Source organism: Numida meleagris, chromosome 16 (assembly GCF_002078875.1).
Source record: "Numida meleagris isolate 19003 breed g44 Domestic line chromosome 16, NumMel1.0, whole genome shotgun sequence".
In the NCBI taxonomy this organism is placed as follows: domain Eukaryota; kingdom Metazoa; phylum Chordata; class Aves; order Galliformes; family Numididae; genus Numida; species Numida meleagris.
Genome location: NC_034424.1, coordinates 8,179,954 through 8,204,125, shown reverse-complemented (window position 1 = coordinate 8,204,125; position 24,172 = coordinate 8,179,954). Strand labels below are relative to the sequence as shown.

At 38.1% G+C, this 24,172-nt stretch overlaps 1 protein-coding gene across 4 annotated transcripts in view; it reads right to left on the bottom strand.

Annotated features, from left to right (window-relative positions):
- Positions 1-24,172, bottom strand: part of CNTRL (centriolin) — a 40,930-nt gene that overhangs the window by 16,531 nt on the left and 227 nt on the right. For 3 of the 4 annotated variants that reach the window (XR_002443659.1, XM_021414079.1, XM_021414081.1), the window contains exons 2-31: positions 22,534-22,771; positions 21,966-22,099; positions 21,335-21,465; positions 19,873-20,014; positions 18,825-19,011; positions 18,535-18,728; positions 16,761-16,880; positions 15,728-15,953; positions 15,171-15,280; positions 14,719-14,913; positions 12,477-12,630; positions 11,710-11,930; positions 11,029-11,205; positions 9,974-10,108; positions 9,086-9,231; positions 8,486-8,666; positions 7,515-7,694; positions 7,043-7,222; positions 6,332-6,448; positions 5,773-5,914; positions 4,993-5,132; positions 4,273-4,450; positions 3,719-4,029; positions 3,228-3,436; positions 2,845-3,037; positions 2,375-2,505; positions 2,103-2,243; positions 1,786-1,912; positions 1,086-1,250; positions 121-280 (exon numbers count right to left, since the gene is read on the bottom strand). Coding sequence is in view for 3 of the 4 variants with exons in the window: in XM_021414079.1 (XP_021269754.1) it covers positions 121-280; positions 1,086-1,250; positions 1,786-1,912; positions 2,103-2,243; positions 2,375-2,505; positions 2,845-3,037; positions 3,228-3,436; positions 3,719-4,029; positions 4,273-4,450; positions 4,993-5,132; positions 5,773-5,914; positions 6,332-6,448; positions 7,043-7,222; positions 7,515-7,694; positions 8,486-8,666; positions 9,086-9,231; positions 9,974-10,108; positions 11,029-11,205; positions 11,710-11,930; positions 12,477-12,630; positions 14,719-14,913; positions 15,171-15,280; positions 15,728-15,953; positions 16,761-16,880; positions 18,535-18,728; positions 18,825-19,011; positions 19,873-20,014; positions 21,335-21,465; positions 21,966-22,099; positions 22,534-22,738 (5,032 nt within the window). In the remaining variant the exon portion in view is untranslated. Of the gene's footprint in view, positions 1-120; positions 281-1,085; positions 1,251-1,785; positions 1,913-2,102; positions 2,244-2,374; positions 2,506-2,844; positions 3,038-3,227; positions 3,437-3,718; positions 4,030-4,272; positions 4,451-4,992; positions 5,133-5,772; positions 5,915-6,331; positions 6,449-7,042; positions 7,223-7,514; positions 7,695-8,485; positions 8,667-9,085; positions 9,232-9,973; positions 10,109-11,028; positions 11,206-11,709; positions 11,931-12,476; positions 12,631-14,718; positions 14,914-15,170; positions 15,281-15,727; positions 15,954-16,760; positions 16,881-18,534; positions 18,729-18,824; positions 19,012-19,872; positions 20,015-21,334; positions 21,466-21,965; positions 22,100-22,533; positions 22,772-24,001; positions 24,165-24,172 lie in introns of those variants that run through there. The other variant, XM_021414080.1, reaches the window with a different exon arrangement.

Genomic DNA, 24,172 nt, shown 5'->3' with positions numbered 1-24,172 from the left:
GAATGCTTTCTCTGCAATCATTCACAATATTTAAAGAGACTGAAGAAAAGATCAGTGTACAGATGTACAACTGCCACCTCAGAGCGTATTTATTTTCAGTCTGCACAGAATAATACCTACCTAGCTTATGCTTGTTTATTTGCCCAAGTATTCTTTGAAGATTTTCTTCCTCTTTTCCAATATCCTTCTTTATGAAGGAAAGCTGTGCCCTTTTCTCATCAATTTGGACATCCAGTTCTCTTCTCTCAGCGTTAAGATCTTCCAGAAGCAGCTTTATTTCCTGTGGAAAAAACAGTGTTAAAATGTATGTCATTATTTGCCATTTATTTTTCCTTTAATAATTTTTAAATGTTTATAAAAATGTGAGAAGTCTACTGTCAACTCTAAATTCTAGCATTAAACTGTCCAGAATACAGCTAATGCTGTAAACAAAAAATTATGTAACATTTAGGGTAAAGCCTTGCTTGTTGACAATTTAAAGTACTAATCTCCATGAAGACTTTGACCCACAGCATCATTCAAGTGAATAGGTAGGCCTTAGAACACAGAGCCAGAACAAGTGTCTCCAGAGGTTAAAAAACCAACACAGAACAACAAAAACAATGCTGTTAATTTTGATTCTTTGCTTTTATTTCAGTGCTGAGTGTATGAATGTAATAAAGTCTTTCTTCCACAAGAAAGTATAGCTTCCTTTCTGAGCAACCAAACAGGAATGCAGGAATGGAGGAGACAGACAGCTGACTTACACCAGTGGTGCTGCATTTTAAGCACACTGATCAGACTGATTTGCTTTAGAAGCTGCTTGCCTCAACAACAGTAAGACCTTTGGAGACTTATTTAATGTAATTTTGTTCTCAAGGGATCAATTCTGTATTACCCAGAAACAAGAGAAGTTCTGTTTCTTATAGACCTGGTCCAACCCCTTAGGCACAAAGTCATAAACTCGCTTGTTCTGTTTTTCAGATCTGGGGAGGATGCAGAAAGCAAAAACTGTTTTTGGGGAAATGTTGTGATGTTTTTATATTTCTATTCTTTTGCCGTTCTTCAGAGATGTGATGAATTGAAAACTAATTTGGAAAAGTTACTTTTATTTGGCGCTGTTTTTCCTTTGCTTCAGCCTCCCCGTCTCGAAGAGCTTCTTTGAGGTCACCTTTCTTTTGAGCAATACAGTCCTGAAGGACACGGAGCTGCTCTTTTCTTTGACTTAACTGCTGCTCCAGAAACAACAGCTCTTGTTGCTGAGCAGTAACCTACAATATAAAAATTTAACACCACCACATCTGGACGCTTTTAGTTTTGTAGCTACACACATACAAGAAATAACTGCAATACTGTTCCCAGTCTTACAGATTTACTTGAATTGCAATTTGCATAAGAATTCCATCAGAGCAAAGAGCTCCATTTGCCAGGCTGCTGTAGAAGAGCTGGTACTGATAACTGAGTTTTGATCTGGGCAGTGCAGCCCTGTACCTCAGAGGTACTTAAGCTTCTTATTCTCAAGTGCAATAAGAACATAGAGAACTCTGCAATAATATTACCCAGAAATGCTGCTAAGGTTGGGGTCAAACCTATCACAAGTCCAAAAACCAAAACACTCCCCTCACCCCCCCAAAAAAAATCAAAAACAACCAAACAGTAATCGAAACTATCAACAGTAACAAAAAATTACAGAATTAAGAATTAGATTATTCAGGCAAGGCAGCTTGGAACAGAAGACACTTCACAATCCCCAGTTACATTACAACAATTAAACTGACACACCTGAGTTAACCAGATGCGCCTTACCTGATTTTTCAGTCTTTCCAGTTCAGTTTTCTTGACTTGAAGAATGTCTTCTGCTTCTCTGAGGACTTGGAGGTGATGTCCTTCATTATCTTCTGCAACTTGAATATCTCCTTGAAGCTTCTGAAGACTTAAAGGGAAGATAAAGGCACGGTTCAGAAGAAACAAGAATAGAATCATAGAATCCTTAGATTGGAAGGGACCTTTAAAGGTCACCTATTCCAACTCCTCTGCAATGAGCAGGGACGTGCACAGCTAAGTACATTAGGCATACTTATTAGAGAAAGACATTTGTTTAAGGTAATGTAAGATAGACTTACCTTTCAGTCAGCATTTCTATTTTCTGGTTTAATGACTGGAACTCGGAGTCTCTTGCAGACACCATTTTGTTGATTTCCTTCAAAATACCTTCTTGTTCCTTCTTATGCTGTTCTAAATCCCTTGTATCTGCCTGTAATGATCTACAGAAGCATTTATGCCCTTACATATTAGTATTTTAACAGCTTCCCCACTCCAAAAGCAGTATCTTGATATTCAAAAGAATCTTGTTCTCTTCTTCCCCATTTGATACTAATTCACAAGAACAGTGTACCTTAATTGCTGATCTGCTTTCACAAGTTTAGTGGCCATTTCCTGAGCCCTTCGCTCTAGCTCCTCTGCCTCAGTTTCAGTACGGGACAAATGCTGTTTGGCATGATTGTACTTTTGAATAGTGTCTTTAGTCTAGAGCAAAAATTGAAGATTATTGAGACAACACAATCCCACCTTACCCTTTCAACATCTATAACCTGCAGGTTAGCTGTCCAAAAATGACCTCCTCCTTACTTGAATATTATTCTCTTGCCCCAGAAGAGGAAAGCTTCCTCCTCTTTGACAAGGACCAAAACAGTTTCTTTTAGCACAGGTTATCTCAGGGCTTATTTTCAAACAGAAGCATTTTTAAAAGGCTGCAGGTTATCCACGTAAAAATAAACCGCTTAGACAAAAAAGTAAACACCTTCAGCCTAAAACAATCAACATAACACAGAAATCCTTCTGCACTTAGTTATGGGCTTTCCTTACCTTTCCCCGGGTGCTCTCAAGTTCCACTTCAGCTTCTGAGAGAAGCCTGTCTGCCTCTCTAAGCTCTGCTCGGCGTTTCAGAAGAGTCTTCTCTATACATTCAATTTCATCTGCAATATCTTCATGATGTTTAAGAGATTTTTCTAATTGTAGTTCTGCCATTAAGTTTTCAGTGTACCCTTCAATAAAGTCACTAAAAGCCCAGGAAGAAAAACAGTGAATTAAACTACAGAATGTCAGAGGCTCAGAAGCATCTTGAAGCTTTTATAATGCATGTAACAGATCAATAAGGACATTCATTATAATATGTCAAAATCTATATTCAGTGGAAGAAGTTTTAGATATTTCCACATGCTTCAACAAAACTAGTGTGATATTCTTACTTGCGTTTGTTACGTTTTTGAGCTGCTCTTTGTAGCTCTGCTACTTCATGTTCCAGCTCTTCTCTTTCATGCAGAAGATCTTCTATGTCTTGATGCAATTTTTCCATTTCATTCTTGCGTTTATGCTCAGCTGCCCCTGACCATTTATCTCTGTGTTTCCGAGACTTTAAATGATGCACAGTGTCTTCTAACCTTGAGAGTTCACTCTCCTACACAGGACAGCAGAATTAAGACTCATTGTTCCGTTTTTCTATTTCAGTGCTCCAGAACACATAAGCAGCTACAGATAGCAGAGACCAGACCACTAACACTGAAGATAGTTATCTTATCAGCAAGCTCTTGGAGATCCAGAATCTTGCCACAAGACTACTTTTTAAAAAACTCGAATTTTAATCTGTAGAAGTGAGATTTCTTTTTCTTCCTTCCTTTGAAAGAGCATATAGTAAAGGATGCTCTTAATCTGTTCGTAACCCTACTACTCTGTATCTTACCAAGTCACGATGTTTGGGTACGTTGCAGTGAAGCTCTCCAAAAGGAATGAGTGGGACAGTAAAGTTCGGAGGAAGAAGGCCATAAACAACCTGGGCTCCCACAGGAGGCGGGCCATAGATAACAGATCCAGGAGCAACTGAAGCTCCGTTTGCAGCTGCAGGAGGAGGGCCATAAGCCACAGTTCCGTGGGGTAGAGGAGCTCCATCTGGGAGGACTGTATAGATAACTGCACCAGGTGGTGGTACAAAGGGTGGGTCTTTGTGAGCACGAGCTTCCTCATTTCCTTCACCATCTTCTTTTGTTCTTCTAGCTTTATACACACAAAAAAGTTCTTTTTATTCACTTTTGTAAGAAAGATTTTTTGAACTGCACGCTTCAAAGTAATACACAGTGTATATACACAAACATTTACTTTCAGCACAGTTTGTTACAGCAAATTCAGAAATAAATATTTATAATTTGCTCATACGTATCAGAAATATTCACTAGGAACTCTAAGCAAACGCGTGTTTACTAGGCTCCTCCACACTCTGAGACCATGAGACCGACTCACCTTTATCAGGATCGGTTTTGTACAACCTGGTTCTGACTGGTGAATAAACCCAGCACCCTCTTGACCTGGGTAAGTCTTCCTTCCTGACCTGACTACACCCTCTTCTGGGTGGGGATGTGCCAGGACACTGTAAACCAACTCCAGAATCCTTTGTGCTGTGGGAGGCGGGAGTTGAGGCCTAAGGAAAAAAGGATGTGTTATTTTTAGAATAAAGAATCTCATAATAACAAATAATGTAAAATAATTTAATAATTGTAGACTTTCTAAAGCATTGATTTTTTTTTTTTTTTTTTTTTTTAAGAACAGGCTATACTCTGTCTTCTCTCATTTTAAAGCATTTTGCTGCTTTAAAGAGATAATCAAATGTATTATAACAATATTACTCTTAAATTCAGACAAACATTACTTATGAAAATCTGGATTTGTAATCTACAGCTTTACTGAAAACAACAAATATCAAATGCCTACAGTGTCTCCCTTTTAAACCTTCTGTAAATGAATTTACAGTACTGCATTTTGAACGGTGTATGGAGTGGATTTCTATCCCTACACAGCTCTGCAAAGGCTTGGTTAGCAAACATTTGTTGATGAGATGTTTTAGTATTTCTCTTCCATGCCAACCAATGCCTTTTTCTTAAGCTCTCTCCAGGCCTAGCAAGTTTATAATGGAATTTTCCCATATCATATTGTTCTCTACGTAATAGGATTTGAATTTCTGACCTGTGATGGTGGCATGTAATACCAGTATCCTCTTCTTGTCAGTGGATCTGCTATACCGGTCAGGTAATCATTCTGGTATGAGAGTGCATTTCTGAGTGCTGCAATTTCTTCTTGTAAGTTGTCGATTTCATCCTTGTTACCTGTTAATTAATCACATGATTTTAAGCATACAGGACAAATAACTAAGCCAGAAATACTGTAATCACCGAGACAGTTTAAAGCTTTTCCCTCATTCTTGCCATGTTAATCTCAAACAATATAAAAAATTAGCAAGGGGAAAACAATAAAAACATTATTATTACACAGCACTGCAGACACTCACTGACCCTTGTAAATTTGTCGTTTTAAGATTGTAGAAATGTAAGTTCATGTACAGGCAACTGTTGGACTTTCTTTCCATACTGATCTCTGATAACATTCTAGCACAGTACAAACAATACTTAACACTATCAGCTTTATCTGAACAGTTACTAAAAGTGTTCTTAATACAAATTAAGGAAAAGTGACTAAGCATACCAAAAACTAAGCATAATTCCAATGTTCAAACTGAGACAGAATTTCACTAAATCTACCAAAGGTTGTGTGATGTCAGCTGGCAAAACTAGAAAACTGGAAGTGCTAGACCCTTACCCATCCATTTTCTCTGTTCTAAAATTCAAAGAAGCAAAGACCTATGCACTGTATATAAGTGAGCACTTATATAAGTGCTCACAGTGAGCTGTATTAAGTGAGCTGTTCTGCATCCAGGCATACCTTCAGGAAATAGAAACAGAAGATTACCTGCCCCAGTGTTATCCAACAACCATCTTAAACGGTCAATTTCTGCTTTCTGTTGCTCCACTGTGTCATTTAGTTTATCAATTTCTACCTTTTGAGAGCTTGATGCAGTCTTCTCACCAGCTTTCTCCATTTCATGTTGAAGCTGTTTTAAGTAAGTTTAAAATCAAAGCAAAGCACTTCAGTTTAAGTTAGATTACAGTAGAATGTTTTCAGGCAAGCTTACATTTTCCTACCGAAATGCTCATTCAGCAAAATGCATGTACCACTTTGATGCAACAAAAGCGTTCTTCCCATCCTCTCACTTGACTGAGGCTTACATATACAGCCACATGAAGATATTCAAGCAAACAGGTTTTCTTCAAATTCAACAACCTAGCCAGTGTGGTTTTCCATTTGCTCTTTGGCAGGTGTAGGGGGAGCGAAGAACATAGTTACTTGGGAAAACTTGAAGAAAAAGGCCACAGCAGGCAACTAAATACGGCCATTTCAGAACACCAATGAACCCCTCTTAACTATTTCACCCTCCTCATAAAACAGAGGAAACATTGCTTCAACTTACTTGTTCTTCCCTCTGTTTTAGAAGCTGTTGTAACAATTCTATTTCTGCTTCTGCTCGGGCAAGATCCCGAGTTGCACGAGCTGCCTCAACACAGAACTCTTCAGCTTCCTCAAATTCCTGAAATTGAAATTTTACCTTAGCTTTAGTTTACAAGAACACTTCGTCAACTTGCAGATGTCTCAGAGAACTTTGTGAATTGCAGGCTAATGAGAAACATCACCACTTGTCTGTTTTGGAATTCAAGAAAATGGCAAAAGTAGTTAATGCAGATTATTATTTCTCCTTTGACCTTACAGTCTTTCTACACAGTAGATTTTAGAATGTGCTAGTACAAAGCCAAAAAAATCACTTCTAATTTTTAAAGATTTAAGTTTATGAACTAAATTCCATATTTCCTTCCTTTGCTTTTCTTAGTCTTATGTAACAATTTATTATTTACTGTTTGATTTTCAATTGCTGGAAGATAAAACTTACCTCTCTTCCACCTTCTAATTTGCAGCAAGGCAGGCTGTTAACCCAAGTTAACTCAGACATTCATTTATAATATTTCAAGATGAGACTCTGACCAAAGCAATAGCTCTTGTGTGGTAGGATAATTAAAAATAAAGACTTGAAGTTGAATTTAAAAGCAACAAAGACTGACATGATTATTATGGCATTAGAAAACATTGCTTAGTTAAAACTTGCAATTAATTACCAATGTTGATTTACCTCAGCTCGTTCCTGATTGATTTTGAGAACAGTCCCATGAAGAGCCTGCAGCTGATTTTTAGCTATGGATAGCTCAGCGGCCGCCAGTTTATCTGAAGTGATGATTGCTCTCTTTAATTCCTTCAGCTCTTTATCTAGCCTAGCAAATTGCATTTGTGCCCTGGCGTCTTCTATTTTTTTCTGAAACCAGGAAAGCAACAGGTTTCATGGTAAGTTCTAAATAAAAAGCAGCACAGAATAAAGGCCTTTCCATCCTATTTTGTATTGTATACATAGAATTATCATAAAAATACAAAAATAAAGATCACCCATTGAATTTAAGAAAAACAAAAAGATTATATTTAACCTTTGTATTCCTTCTTGCATTTGATCTTCATCTTAAAAAGCAAAATAATTCACAAGTTTTTCAGATATTGCTTTCTTGAGCAGCCCAACACAGAGCATGCATGCACGCATTCATGCTTATTCTTACCTTTTTCTCTAAGTCTTCTAGTTGAGCAAGAATAGCCTCTTTTTCTTCATCTGCCTCTTGGAGCTGTTGATCAGCCAGGCCCTGAATTTCTTCCATACTCTTCATTTTTTCATGTAAATGTTGAATTTCATTCTCTAACTGATGGACCTTGTTCTTATTCTGCCTGTTTTCAGATTTAACCTACATGTGAAATATGCAAGAATGAGCACCCAAAACTAGATTTCAATTAAAATCATTAAAATAGGGTAGATTTTAAGACAAATTTTTTTGAAAGCACCATTCATAGCATATTTTATACCTAAAGAATAGCAAAGCAGTTCCTTTTCCTAACTCACGTTTTGGAAGTGCCTAATTTATTTTGGCAATTGTATGCAATGTGATCGTTCGAGGTTACTGGCCATATTCTTCTACCTATAATTAAACTGTTGCAAAGATTCCACTGTCACACAAACACCTAAAAGCAAGTCTCTCTTCATTATCCTAAGGGTCAAACTAGAGATTGAACAGAAGACAACAAAAGATTGCTAAGGAGCAATCATATCTATCAAAAAATCTGACTGACAATGGTCTTCATTGGTTTCATTTTATTGTCTTCATAGGCGTCTTGTCTTACAAAAAGAATGGGCAATGAGTTTCACTACTTTAACCCAAACCTCACAGCATATACAGCATGGAAATGGTCAATGACTTATTCTCCCTCCTCTTCAAAAGCTCTTGACAGCTTACACAGATTTTTTTTTTTTTTTAAATAAGGAAAACTACTACATGCCGTACACTTTAGCACAACAGAAAAACCAAAATTCTAATAATGGTTAGGTATTCCTGTCCTAATCATGCTTAACAGTGCCCTGAAAAAGATGGATGGAAACAGATCTACATTTGTCATAAAACTTGATCCTTCAGCTGCAAGGTATGTATTTTAAACAAAGCTGCAACAGTGTTACTCTTGCTTTTGTAGTTTTGATACATGCCTGTCTGTATTTTTCCTGTATATCTTCTAGTTTTTCCTGCTGGGATACCATTTCCTCTTGCAATTGTCTCTGTCTTTCCCATGCTTTCTCTTTTTCCCTCTGTGTATCAGCCAGGATGTTATTAAATTCTTTCTGCAGATTTGCAAGGCTTTTCCCCAAAACATCAGCTGAATTCCGACATCTGAAAGAGAAGGTTCCAAGACAGAAAATAGTAGCTTTACATCACAATACCAAGATGTAAAAACCAATGTAGCTCAGTTTAGTAGTGCTAGTTTAAAACATCCAATGTAAATGAATTCAGGTGCAGTGCCGAACAGGTTACAATGCTGTTTTGTCTTTGTTTATTCCCATTCTTTGTAGCTGGGGACAAAGGAGGAAAAGTTCTCTATTCCTGGTAGTGAAACCCAACAGGAATGCATTTTTCCCCTCAGTAATATAATTACTGAGCTCAGGTGATGTTCTCTTAAACACAAGGTGCTAGAGGTCATGTCTGAGCTGCTCTATGTCATACTCAGTAGGATGCAGCAAATTTACCTCGTTGCTCTCATGAGTGGAACAATAACACTTGCACAAATCTAACACTGTTTCTATTTTACTCACTTAATCTCTCCTGCTCCTGTCCGAAGCTTTTGCTTGAGTTCATTTACACGAGCTAGAACTTCCTCAGGGTGTATCAGGTTACCAACTGCATGGCTTAGCTGATTCTGAAGATCCTGAAGCTGTTGTTTCAGGAGATTATTGTCTCCCTAATAAATAAATAAGTTTCCACGTTGAAAAATATTCCAGTGACGATTCAAAATGATCTTACATTTTTCTTAATGAAAGTATTGTGTTTATATAAGCAAAGCACAGTGACATCCAAAGCCTGCCCAATATCCATACGCTATGGTGTTTGCAGTTGTGCTGCCTCTGTCCCAGAGGCTAGACTGAGGAGCCACACTTGACTAATGCAACTGAGACTTGAAGTTTGCTCTGCACGTTGGCAAGCTGTGGCAAAAATTATAGTGCTAATTTCTGGTGAGGATCCTTTATAAGTTGATGGTCATTTTATCCTTTGAGGTGCATGAGATGGGAAAAGGGGATTTGGTGGATGCAAAGGACTGAACCCAGAGTTGCCACAATGAGAACAACTGATGCAATAAATTCTCTTTTATTCCCCCTCACTGCACACAAATAGTTTTCTTACTGACACGTACTGAATGAGGCTGATGGGAAATTAAGATTTAAACAATTTATCAATCCCACTGCAATATAGTAGAGCAGCTCTGGAATTATTTCAAAGGCCAATCTAAATGTTCAAAATAGTCAGATAGAAGACTGTGGTGCAGGGTATCCAGACAAGAAATTAGTCAAGAAGAGTCATAAGCACTACTGAACTTCAAAACAAGATTTACTATGACCTCCGGAAAATTCTTATCACTTTTCCCTAGTGGTAGTGAAAAAGCACACTGCTTATCAGGTAACTTGTTGTGGCAACAAATACTTCACCTGCAGTTGTTTGAACTGAGAAAGCAGCTTATAGTTTTCTTGTTCCTTCTCTTCTGCTAATTGTGCTTTGGTCAGAGCATTCTCTAATGCTTGCCTTTCTTTCTCAAGTTCAGCCCGCAGAGCTGACAGTTCCATCTATAAACACAAAAAACCTTCAGATTAATAGCTCCACCTCATCACCCAGATGTGCAACAGCTGTATTTCTTTAGAGAACAACAATATGACAACACCTCCTAAGAAAACAAGCATCCCAAGTTAACCCATCACCACATAACAGCTAGTATTTCTTTAGCATTTGCAGTACCAGTCATGATGATGATGATGATGTTTAATCTAGATCTAGCACGAACATGTCTTTCTCACCAGGGAAATAACAGATTTACATTTTACCAGAGTTCTACAGAGAATTTCCAAGTTTTGCCTGAAACACAAAACCTAAGAGATTTGGAGGGACTGGGGACAAAAACACTTTGTTTTGCATTCTTATGTACTTCTGAAGGTGGAAAAATTCTTTCAAAGAAAAAAAAATCATAAAACAAACAAACAAACAAAAAAAACCAATGAAGAACACCAACACCATGTTCATTTCTGATTAATGGAAACTGAACCAAAAGGGCAGCAGTCATTGTATATCACTGCATCTGAATCCAAACGAGGATCCCCAGCAGTAAACAGTAAGATAAAATGGGAATGTGCAACTTACAGCACACATTGTTCTTACCCAGCAGAAAGCCAGAATATACAAAAACAAAGAAAAGCTACGAAGCTGAATTTCTACTACAAACAGCAACAAAGGCCAACCTTGTCTTTCATCTGCTGTATTTCACAAACATAGAGGCCTCTACAAAGAGGCCACAAATACTTTGTCTTGCTGCAATGCAAGGTTACACATCCTAATGAAGTGATACTACCCTCCATCTTGGGACATGCCTAAACCAACAGTTACTTGCAAATCAAGGTAGGGGAGGATCTGGTATGGAGGAAATGTTCCCCCACCTCGCTGCCGCCAGCCCAGGCTGACTATCACTTTGGCAACACTGGAGCTCTGTTCTCACCTGGCTAAGTTGTTTCAGTCTTTCCAATTCTTCCTTTTGCTGATTGGCTTCAGTGTCTCTGTCTCTTAGCTGGGCTTCCAGTTCAGCCTCATAGGCACTGACATCCCCTTGTGCATCTTTAAGTGATTCATTTATCTCTCGCTGCTCTTGAAGTGCACCTTCTAGCACTGCTATTTCCTGGAATTTTACATTCACTTCAGAAATACGTACGCAGAAGAAACAGGATTTCTTAGATTACATTGCCACTCTTCCTCTATTTTTAAGGACCTCATTATTAACACGACAGCTGGTATATCCAGATAGACACACCAAACCTAATCTCCAAACATTTCAAACAAGACAGGTAGCGTTATTACATCCACAGACCAAGTCAACGGTGCTACTATGACAGACTTCACGTGAAGTCTGCACACAAGTTACAAAGGTGTAGCCTGAAGTGATACACATTTGTCTAAGGTATTAGGGTTTATGTAAGACTTACAGGGATACTATAACAGCTTTTAAAGTAACTGGGTGATATATTTTAAAGGTGCGTGAACACATCTGACTGAAGTTACCACATCAGAAAGTAATTTTGTCCAGAGAACTGTGTTTTGCCATTCCCAATTTTGGTTGCTTGCTTAATTTTAAGTTTATTCTTAGGTATCTGAATTTGGGAAGAAACATAGCACTAAACCTTACTTTTCTCATATTTTCAGCATCCATGACAACTATTTTCAGGCTGTTTCTTTCCTCCTCTAGATCTGCCAACCTCTGTAGCAAAGATTCTTTATCCTTCTGCAACACTTTACATTCATCATTGGCCTGTTTTGCTTGATGCTTAACGCTTTCCAGGTATTCCTGTAATCCAAGGATAATACTTTCTAAATCCTTTTTCAGTGCTTCGTTTGTTGCTATTTGACCTGCAGAAATGCAAAGTGAATTCAAGGTATTGAAGAAACCATATTTACTTACTAAACCTACAGAACTGCCATTGCTCATCTTAAGCTATTCTAGTAGGTGAACATGCAATAAAAACAACTCAAACTCAAGCAGAATGTTTGTGCTGTGTTTTAAAGGCTAGGAGTTTCAACATTACCATTCCTGACCACTGGAAAAGTTGAAAAGAACCTGCAGTTCTTTATGCACCTCCCTTCACACACACAAGTACTAGCTAAGAAACTGTTTTAATATTTCTGAAATTAGCATATTTATGACAGATTATCTGAAGTCTACATGAAAAAGCAGCTTCCTAAGGGTATTGAAATATCCGTACTTCACTTATTCAATTAGAAGCAGGATAATTCTTTCTGATGCAACAACAAAATTGCAGATGACAAGGACAGGTTTAGTAAACAACCACTCAGCTCAGACTTGATCAAGGGCCCTGGTACCTCAACATTTTTATCAGCTCAATCATGTTATCCTAGGTACAAAAACACTGAAAGACAAGGGAAAAAAAAAGTTACCATCAGTGAGCTGTTGTTCCAAGTCCTTGATTTCCTCAGTTTCCTTAGCAATCCTAGAAAGCATTTCATCCAGGCGACTCTCGAGCTGTTTGTACTGTTTGTTCATTACCTCAATCTGCTGTTCTTTACTTGCTTTTTGAGCCTTCATGTGAGCCTGTAAATGACAGTTGGAAAGGTCAAGCAGAACAACGTCAGCACAGATTTTTAAAAGTTAACTCACATTTCAGCTCAGTTCAGCAGCATCTCACTGACACTAGTACAAGTGACAAGTGCAACGTATCTCGTGGTGCTTGGTTTTGTTTGTTTTCCTCTTTGCTACCCCAAAAAGAATCCCAGATAGAGAAGTAATCTGTGTGGCAAGCAGCCTTAGGCAGTCTTGCCCCCTTGCTCAGGCATGTTGTATAAGGTGTGGGCTTATAAATCAGCATTCCCTATTACCTTTCTTCCTGCCTTATTCCCTGCCATTCTATTTCCTCTTTCAGTCAAGAACAAACATGATTTCCCCCAGAAGCTTTATCCTGTCATCTTGCATTGCCTTTGGAGCACGTGTCAGGTCACCACCCAAAGAAAATGCCATGAACATGCAGCAAGTCAGGCTAACTTGATAGCCAAGTTCTACTTCAAGCAGAACCACTTCTGTATTTCTGGGAAGGGCCCCAATTCCACAGTGTTTCCATAGCCCTGACTTTCATCAGGACTTCATGTATTTTGTATGAATTCAACCCATTTTTTCAACTGTATACAAAACCATATCATCAATGCAATACAGTACTACATGCTTCCCATTAGACAAAATTACAAGCAGTTTAAATACCGCAGAATTTGGGAAAGTACATCATTTATACTGTCTTCTTTCTTCTTTCTATTCAAAAAAAAAAAAATCAAGCTAGCAAAAATGTGTGTTCTCAGAAAAAAAAACGCTTCTGAAGTTTCTTCTATAACAAAGTAATTGGTAAAAAAAATTAATTACGTAGCTTTCTGTATTTTTACTGCATTGAAAGCCACTTTTAACCTTCCCATCAGCACAATTCAACTTGCCACCTGTTAATAACAAACTAACATTCAGCTTTCAGAAGTGAAATTCCAACAATCAGAAAGCAAAGCGAGGTGCTGCCGCTGCTGAGTCATTTTGCCGCAGCTGCTGGATGTCACAGGGGCCCTATTTAAAAACAACAAACACTTACAGCTTTGCCTTTGTCTTTTCTTCCTTCGGGATCACGTGCAGGACGCCCCACCCCCGCTCTAGAGTCCGCCCGATCGGCCGGCCGCCTCCAGCACGAGCTGCAGCATCACCTCCCGCTCCTCGGCCGCCCCGCGCAGCGGGAGCCCCAGCAGCGGGAGGGAGCGGGGGACCGGGAGGGAGCGGAGGGGCCGGGAGGGGCCGTCCCGCAGCAGCGCGGCGATTGGCCGGGCCCCGCTTCCTGCGCCGTGATTCGGAGCGCGGCGGCAGCGAGAGGGGCCGGGCCGGGCCCGGGCTCCGTGCCGAGTGCGCCCAGCCCTGCCGGCGCTTAACGCATTTTTTGAAAGCGGCTGCAGGCCTCGGCTCAAAATAGGAACCGAGCTGAACAAAGTCTTTTTTACTTTGTATACTTCAAGGTGTCAAGCTGGCCTGAAAAGCTCTCATTTAAAAAGTTTTTTTTTTTTTTTTTAAAACAGTATTTTTGAAAGAATCATTTTAATTTTGTAGTTCTGTAAACACTGCTGTTGCTGAACACAGTGAGCAGCTCAGAAATCAGAAGTTTTGCTTCCGTGGAGCTCAAAAGAAGGTGGCTGTCAAGCTTTGGCAGTGCTTGGTGCCAGCTTCACTCCCTACCTGCAACAAGTGGCTGCTGAGCACGAGCAGCCTTCCAGTAACACCAGGAGGACACGTGCAATGCAGGGAGGTTATTACTCCCTACCAGAAGGGCATGATAGAGCCTTTCAGAATTAGAACTACTTACTAAAAATTGAAAGCAGAAAATTTCTCCTTCCAAGGCTCACAGCATGTCTGTACAAACCATAAAGACCCAGTTCTTAAAGCGATGTGCAGCAACTGCATTGCAAATGGGTTGCACAAGTATTTTACAATTATTTGGTCTTAGTTTTGAGCAGTTATATGTATTCCAAATAACAGCTAAAGCAAGCTCTCCTAACTGTTAAAGACACTGATAAATAGAAAAATAATGTGTAATTCACTTTAATACATTTCTCAGTATGTGAATATAGGTAGTGCATGAAAACTTCAGATTTTTGTTTTACTCACGTGTCTTGGATCTTTAGCATTTACAGAAGCAAGAGAACTCTTCAAGTCTTCAAGCTCTTTCTGCTTTTTCCCTATTTCTCTTTTCTGTTTCTCCATTTGTTTTTCCAGTGCTAAAGCTTCCTCTTGTAGCTGATGCAGTATTTGTATCTTCTTACTCAGCTGCTGCTCGAGATCCTCCCTGTTGGCCTGTGAGATCTGGAGATGGCATTAGGAGGTTGGGTTGAAACAGTTACACTGGAAACAAGAAGCTGATTGAGCAACTATTAAACCAGCCTGCCAGGTTAGCCCAACAGGTTGTCTGAATATGACCTACTAATAATATGAATCTTCACTGCACATATGTACAATGGCCCCTTAAAGAAGGATGGGGAGAGAAACACAGCTGTGTTCTCTGTATGAACACTGTTTCAAACACTTTCCCCTGCTATTCACTCAGTAACTCCTTTGCATACTTTTTTCTGAGCCAGAGCATCCTCCAGTTGTTGCAGTTCCCCTGTTACTTCCAAAACTTGTTGCTCTGCCTTGCCTATTGCATTTTGCAGCTCTTCTAATCTCCTTTGTGCTGCAGAAAAAAAGCCACACAAATACATTTTAATATGCCATGCAACATTGATACGTCTTCCATTAATTTGTTAATTAGAATACGTTTTCTTTAAACAGTGATAATCAAAGCTAATATCTTCCAATTACTCAAGAAGTAGGTCTAACGGATTTTTAATGTGAATGACACAATTAAATTGACAGATCAGACAGGGGGCTTCCCTGGCAGTCTCTTTTATATCACCAAATTAAATTCTTACAAGTTTTTTTTGCTATTATTTTAAGATAATTCAGTATGAAGCAATTTTGACCCCAAAGCCATCAATTACAGGGTTGAGAAGCCAACAGCAATTATAGCCTTTGACACACTGTTGCTATTCCCATGTCAGATATGTGTCAGAAGTTTCAACAGTGATCAATACTGCTTCATGTACCTTACTGTTTTTTAATATTTAAAAGCAATATTTACCTGAATGAATCTTTTTTTCTTTACTCTCCAATTGCCCATCTAGAGTTTGAAACTGAGGTTTCAGCTGTGATTTCCTATACAAATCATTGTCATCTGGTTGTATTTTTCCAGTCTCCATTTGCTGAGCTTTACTAGCAATGTAGCCTTCTCTTATAAACATATTTCTTTTGTACCTGGCCTTCCCAATGTACGGGCTTTCACCAGGTACATCATCTAGCTCAACATCCTGCAATGAATAATGCAATACATCTGTTATGTCACTTACACATCTGTCTCAGAACCACGGTTGTTGTCAGCTCATAAAACATACTTAACATTCTTACAGTGTCATTAAAAATGAACAGTCTACTGATACTGGCAGATACATTTGTATTTGGGATGTGCTCAGTTTGTTGCCAGTGGTTAATGCAAACGGGTATTTAACTGGAGGATTTTTTTTCTTAATATTTAAATGTAGAAGTAATATAGACCATAGTTAGTCCATTACACTGTTGTGCTTAAGCATTTAAACTTCTTTGAAACACAACTAGAAACATCATCGTTAATGATGAGTGATCTTTATGTTTCTTGTAGAGACTCACTGATCATCTTAATTTTGCAAGTATGACAGAGGCTAGCTTTATTAGTTAGGGAAAAAAAGGGGAAAAAAAAAAAGGAGAAATTCTCAGACGTCATCTAACTGGAGAACATTCTGGCTTGCAGAATTTTTCAGACTGGGAGGGCCTCCAAAATTAAGCCAGAAATGAAGACAATCATTTATTTAGTCATTAGTAAGAATGAAGTGATTGCTCACTGACTCTGTTCAGCTAAAATGTACATGTATAGATATGTGTACTAATTTTCAACACCACAATGTCATTCAAGATTCAGTTTAGATCAAATCATGTAACCTACGGTTTTAGAATGAGATTTTTATATTTTAGAACTCCTTGTAGAGCTGTATCTATTAGAATGATAGAAAGTTTGATATTTTCCAAGCAATTGAAAAGCATGAGAAAAAGAAATGAAGAGATCATTATTTTAAAATTATTACCTCTGGTGGAAAATAACTTAATGGCTCAAATTTTGCATCAATCTTATAAAAGGCCAGCTCCTGCTCCAATTCATACTGCTTCTGGCAAGCTCGGGTCAGCTCCATTGTTTTCTGCCTCAGCTAATAAATCAGTAAGCAAAGGAAGATGCATTCACTGAATTGTCATTGTTATCACATACCATTGAACTCAGAACAACAGGGCAAAGACGTTAAGTTCAAAACAAAGTTCACGTTAGAAAAAGTTAAGATGGTGTATTTTGGGTCAAGAATATCACAAAGTGCCACTTCATTACAAGATACAACATGACCACTAAGAGCAGACAAGAATTCCACAATATAACACAAATGATCACATGAAAGGTCTCTTAAGTTTACAAGAGTGAGAGGTTGGAAAGAAAATTTGTCACCAACTTAAAGAAAAGAAGTAATTTGGGTACAGTTCTTTAGCAAAATCTATACTGAATGTATTTACTGCTATTAATGAGCAATGAGAACTCATTTTTAACAGTCTTCAGCTGCAAAAAAAAAAGTTATCTCCATTGTCTTTTTTTTTTAAAAAAAAAAAAAAAGAGGCCTATCATGTGATTCCTTTTTAAATCAACTTTCTGTGCTGAATACCTGAGGGAGAACATGCAGTAAGACTCCAATAGACAGTGGAAAGCAATACTACTGGAGGAAAAGAAATAGGTAAGACTAGAACAAAGGAGTAAAGGCTTAAAGAAAGATTTAAAAGAAATCTGTCATGCAAACAAACAAACAAACCAACCACCAAATGAAAACACAGTGAATACACAGTCTCACCAGAACTCTCTATACAACATTCCTACTTTATTAAACATGCAGAGAAATCCTAGAAATAAAAATAAGCATGCAACCCAGGAGCACAGCAGGCTACCTTCAGTGAGGAATAAAGGCTCTGTGGAAAGGGACTGTGACAAACCAAAACACCAGCTAAAGGGAGAAAGAAGCAAGCAGAGTTTGTCATCCAGAGGATAAGAGTGGGTTAAGTTACAAAATATCTGCTGCTAAATCTCACTATACCAAAAACTACATTTTAGAAATAGGCTGCTGGTTAGTAAGTACGTTCATAGAAGAAACAGCTAAATCAATATCAGGAGTAGAGAATCTGAAGGATAAAAGTGTGGAGGACAAGGCTAACAAGAAAGACTAAAAGCCAAGCACTAAGCTCCCAGCAAGTCATTCACAGCTGAGCGCTCTTTAGTCAACAGGACTTTTTCCAGGGCCACTGCACAAATCTTGCATTTTATAGCTATCAATGAAAGGTAATTATTAAGACACGAATTTTAGGATGATGTAAGGAAAACACAAGAAAACTAATGCACTTTACCTGGAAAAATAATCAAGGAGCATTACTAACATACAACTTGTATGCATACCTTGTTATTATACAAATACTTAACCTTTTTCCTCTCAATACAGCAGCATTTAAAGTTCTGAACAACGCAGGAGATTCTGTACACAAATAATGTGGCAGCTAGAGGATGTTTAATCTTTTATCAAATAAAAAAACTATTACTAGAGACAAAAAGTTTTTATAAACTATAAATTGTGAGATCGGTACTGACTGCTGGTTCAAGATACTTCCTTCTGAGAAAAAGTAATATTGAAAACACTCTTTAGTGCCTTAACTTACGTATTCCAAAATATTTATCTTAATTTTTAACACAAACCTACAGCCATTTGAGCTCTCCCATTGGCATCTGTTTCTGACAACAACACTGTTCCAAATATATACTGCAAGTGACTATCTTACCAATTCGTTTTTGGTATCCACTTCCCTTTGTAGATCTTCACAGTTTCGCTTCTGCTGCAAAGTCTTTTCTTTTAATGATTTGTTGACCTCATCTTGATGGTGAAGTTGTTCAAGCACTTTGGACTGGTTAAGTTTAAGGTTCTCCATCTCCTTTATCACGTTCTCTAACTCTCTTTCTAATTTTTCTATCTCTTCTGAAAAACACAGTAAAAAAATGAATTAAAATATAACTCTTTTCCAGCTAAACTTTTTTGGTGTTATTCACTCTAGTTCTAATACAACATTATTACCTAAATCAAACCTCTTTAGAGCTTCCTGTCTGTCATGATTTGTCACTGGCTGTCCATCCAAATTTTCCAGTGCTCGCAAGTGGAATATCGTGTACAAGCGGTAGTGAGGCAGGCTTGCAACTGGATTACCAGCAAGGAACAGAGAAGTCAGATCTTGCAGAGGCTTTAGTTTAGCTATTTCGTGAAGCTAGATGACAGGCAAATGGTACAATGATTAGACATCCTTCCAGGAGCAACTAACCCACACATTACTGAATTTCTGATCATATAAAACATTATGCATTAGAGCCATATCAAGGAGTCCGCTGTTAATGTTCCTGTGAGAGCAGAAACTCTCCAAACCTACCAAAACACACAGCACCATGACTAAAATAACTTCCTAAAAATCAAACTGTTTCTTCCATGAACAAAAAAATAAAATAAAATACCAATGCAAAAAAAGCAAATTTCATCAAGATTGACCTTGGGAAGTCCAAGATCGCAGAGCCTGTGGATACATACAACCTCCCATTCCTCCAGAATGGTTCATGACAAAGGAGATTTTATGAACTGAAGAGAGTACTCAAACAAAGCTGGTTCATCTTTCTTCTTAAGTGAATACTATGACTTTTTCAGAAACTGTATTACTGACTTTATTTCATAGATACTCTCTGTTTACACAAAACATGGAAATTAACCTGGACCACAGAAGTAAATTTAGTCATACCCTAAATATGAAGTAAATACAAATACATTATCTACAGGTCTCCCAAAACATGTAATTAACTTATCACAAGGGACACCACCACTAACATGAAAAAGCCATTACATTTTCAAACTTTTCCCACTTTTTCAAAATCTTACACTTTCCTGAACAAAGTATGTCTACAGTTTGAATATCTGGAAAAAAAAAAAAAAAAAGAGAGAGTTTCTCCTTAAAAACCAGCTTTGTTAGGCTCACATCAACTGTACTGACAACTGAAAGACATTGAGTAATCATTCAGAGTAGGTCAGACAACATAAATTTACCAGTTCGTGAAAAGATTATACTTAAGGAACAATCACTTACTGATGACACTTTGTTCTGTTTCAAATTAAGGATGCGCAGGGATCTCAGTTTCTTCCCTACCCACACAGGAATATGCTCAATCTCATTCCCCGCAAGGTTCATCTTTTGTAGGTTATGTAGGTGTTCCATGCCTTCAATCTTACTGAAAATAAGAAAACATAACTCATTGGGAAGCATATAAAATTTGCAGTGCAGTTGAGGTATTATGGATAAGATATGGAAAATCTATTGCAACTAATCACTGTTCAAGAAACAGCAAACAACAGCTGCTTGTTACAATGGACTCACAGTTCAAATGAAATGAGAATATCTTACTTTCACATACTATGCTAAGGCAATAAATAAATAAATCCAACAGTTTTACAGAAGGTTTTGCTACAGCGGTCAAAGTCTTAACTTTTACACCTCTCCACTATAAAATTAAAAACTATTATTTAAATATGTGATTATGCCATTTTATACCTATTTTGCGTTTCTTATCCTGCAAACATAATTGCACACTTACGTGACACAGCTGAACCAAAATAAATGTATTTCCTTTTTCCATATAAAAGCAAGAATCAACTGTAAACTGATGCTGCAAAGAGCTACATTTTTAGTATACTCATTAAAATACTAAGCAGCTAATGAGGAAAACATGCTCAGTTTAAGTTTCCTTGGGGGCTAATCTAAAGATGTGAGTATCATAAAGTAGGGTAGAAAACGCTCTTGTTGCCTTACTATCTTTTAAGTAGGAACCAATGGTCTTCAACTAAAGGCTATAGCTATAGCTAAAAGCCACTCTGACCTTTTCACTTCCTGTTAAATGAGGAAGTTGTATGAATGTAAATGTGTAGAAATGCTTGTTTACTTCCTGCTGTTCACTTCTCAACTGACACTGCAACTTCTCTACAGCAAAGTCGATCTCATGTAAAGATCAAAGTCACTAATTAAAAAAAAAAGGAAACAAAGAATTTTGCTATTGTTTCAACCACTGCTCTTCAACTTTCGATAATATTTAGAAAAGATACCAGATTCAGAACAGTGAAAGTGAAGCAGCAGCTCAGTGAATTTACAGCGAGCCTGATCAAACTCATTCAGTTTCTTCTAAAAGAAAACCTCTTGTTCTACTGGAAGCAGATTTTCAATTTTTTTTTTAATTTTTTTTTTTTAAAGGCATTTACTTAGTATCTGTAAGATTGTATTTCTGGCTTTGTTTCCAAGGAAAACACTTTTTAACTGCAGCCAGTGAAAATTAACAGCACTTTTCAAAACTATTTCTCCTTCACATACATTTTGAAGATATTAAAAGTCACAAGCTTCTGTGAAATAAGAGTTCACTGATGCTTTATAGTCTTAACATGTAACACATGGGAAATTCTATTTAATTGTTCATACTTCTCAGATCCCACTGAAACAATAAGAGAGTGTCAGCTTTGTTGTATCTGGGGTTTTCAGAGCTACAAGAAGCATCTCTGCTTACCTGATCTTGTTGCAAGACAAATTGAGTTCACGCAACTTCAACAGTTTATCCAGCTTTTCAATCTTCTCTATTTGATTGTTACTTAGATTCAGTCTCTCTAGTTTAGAACATTTTTCCAAATTTTCTATGTACTAAAGAACAGAAAATTTACTCCTTAGCACTGCAGCTTTAACTTTTTCTTTAAATAAGAGGCAGATTTATACTTTCAACAAACACACGCATTAAAAAAGTACATTACTCTAACATTAATCAGTTTCATTGTTGAATTCTAAAAGTCTTAAATTCAGTCTTCTGTAGTACTGGAGAAAGAAAACTAGATTCTAATTTTGCAGTGAATCAGTTTCACCTACATTAAGGGGAATTTGCTATTAAAACAACAACCAAAAAAAAAAAAAAAACAACACAATCCAAACCCTAAAAAATTAATGTTCTAAACTCCACTGTAATTGATTCATGGTTTCTTCTTTTGCACAAAAGTCTGCACTGACATTTTTTTTTTTTAAATAGAAGCTGACTGTAGAACTAGGCTAACAGAATATAGCTATTTGTATCTACTTATAAAAACACCTTTATTTGAATGTGTTATACACACACACACACTTTTCTGTTTTATTACCGTTTAAGGACTTACCCTGAATTTCTTGTCCCCATCCTTTGGTGAAGAAAGATTCAATGAGCTTATATATGCCAAATTTTCCTGTTTTGACAGACTTTTTATAAGGGGTTCTGTAATGTACCTAACACCTGGACTAACACCATTTTCATCTGAAATTAAACAGAGAAACCACCTTCAGTTGCAAAAGAATTGGTGACTTTTATATTTATCTTGTACTTCACACTGAATACAGGAAAAGCACTGAAAATTATTCTCCCCCACATGAGATGAAAAGAAACAGCACACCAGATGCGTTTACAGGAAATGATGTGTTAGAGTAAGCGGGTATATTCTTCCAAAAATGACACAATACATACCACCCGTCTTCAGTGTTCTTCTCCACCTGGATCAGACTATAAGGAGTAAAAAGCTTGTTTTCCTATACAGATTCATTATTTTTGTTTACACATTGGAGTATCAAAACAGCAAAGCAAATTCTCATGTTTCTTTCCAACACATCATTTATCTTTAAATCATTGTCTTAATCACAAAGCTCATAGAACATCGGCTTTTTGTGGTTTTCATGCATACTTTTATACAATACCTTCATGAAACTTAGATTCAAAAGCAGCTTCTACATTTGCTGTAGTATCAAGCTGTTGATTTTTGCAAGCAGATGAAGATGGCTTTTGGCTAAGGGGAGATGGCGATCCGATGCTTGAACCAACAGAAGACATTGGACTAGGTGTCCGAAAAGCTGACATCTGAGTTTTTCCACATAATTCTTTTTTTATGTAGCCTTTCTTCATTGCCAAAAATATAGAATATCATATGACCAATCTCTGCAAGGAAAGAAGTAAACATAATTACCTGCATCAGCTGAACTCTTAGTGGTTTGCTTGCCAACAGCAGTGCTACAGTAGCATGTTGTTCGAGGATTTTAGGTGCTTGCTGACAGTTTGAGACAACACAGAAGTGATATTTCAAAAATTGTCTTTTTAGCATAAGAAATATTTCCAGCAATAATAGGTTGACAAAAACCACATTTAAACCAGTACTCCAGTGGGTGACAACTTCCATTTTTCATGGGCTAACACATATCTAGAGGAATGCTATAGCTGTTTACTTATGCTATCCTAAAGCACAACCCTCATCTGGGTAACTGTCCTGCAATGTATGGCTTACAGAATCTGGAGACACTCAGCTCAGAGTAACATAGCTGGTAGAGGACAGAAGGAAGCAATTAGGATCCCAACTGCTTTTACCAAGACTAGAAATAATCAAACTGTAGCTAAAACAGCAGATACAAGTAAAAAAGAAAAAATAAAATTTAAAAAAAAAGTCTTGCACTGACCCAGCATCTCCTTTCCTACCAAGGAGCCGTTCTGTGGCTGAGTGGAAGTTCCAGAGGACTGTCAATGGAAGCTTCCACCAAAGACCAATATGGTTTCCCTAGGGACGAGCGCAGACAGAGCCACGCTGCTGTGTGTCCTTCCTCGTAGTGACCATCTCCAAGGGACACAGTTTTACCGAGACTTACACACAATAAGCAGAAAGCACTTTCTAAGACATTCTTTAAGATAAGAAACATAGGCTATTGTGGGAACTTTGACACAATGTGTAATCACTCATATTGCCCAAAGCTGATAAGATTTTCTGTCATTTAAATGGAATTTTCACTGAACCTTTATAAATAACAAAAGAATGAAAGTAAAAGCCACTCTCTTCTGTCCTAATACGTAGGGACGCAGCTCATCCGGGCCAGAAAAGCGCGATTTGTAGGGGCAGAGGAGGTGGCAGATGGTACAACCAAGTGAAAAGCTGCCATGGGAAATTCCGTCATGTTTTACGGAAAAGCAGTTAGGTATTTTAATATGATTTCTTGAGAAATACCGCACTCCAGCAATGAAAAACCCACAGGAACTCCGTGTTAAAAGGACAGCAGAGATGGGCACGGGCACCCCACAAGCGGGTCGTGACCGCGAGCCCAGAGCGCACCTCGCCGGCAACCTGAGGGCCCCGCAGCCAACTGCCCACCCCGGCTCCGCCCCGCGGCCCCTCCCCGCCCGCACCTGACAGAACAGCGACCGCGGTGCTGCCCCCCCAGCCCCGGGCAGAGCTCAGTGTCCCGCGCTCGGGGTGTGCGGCGGAGCCGCTCCCTCAGCCCGCGGCGAGGCGGCGGTGCTCGCTGAGGGGATGGCGGTTCCCGCCGAGAGCTGTTCCCCTCAGGCCTTGCGTTGATT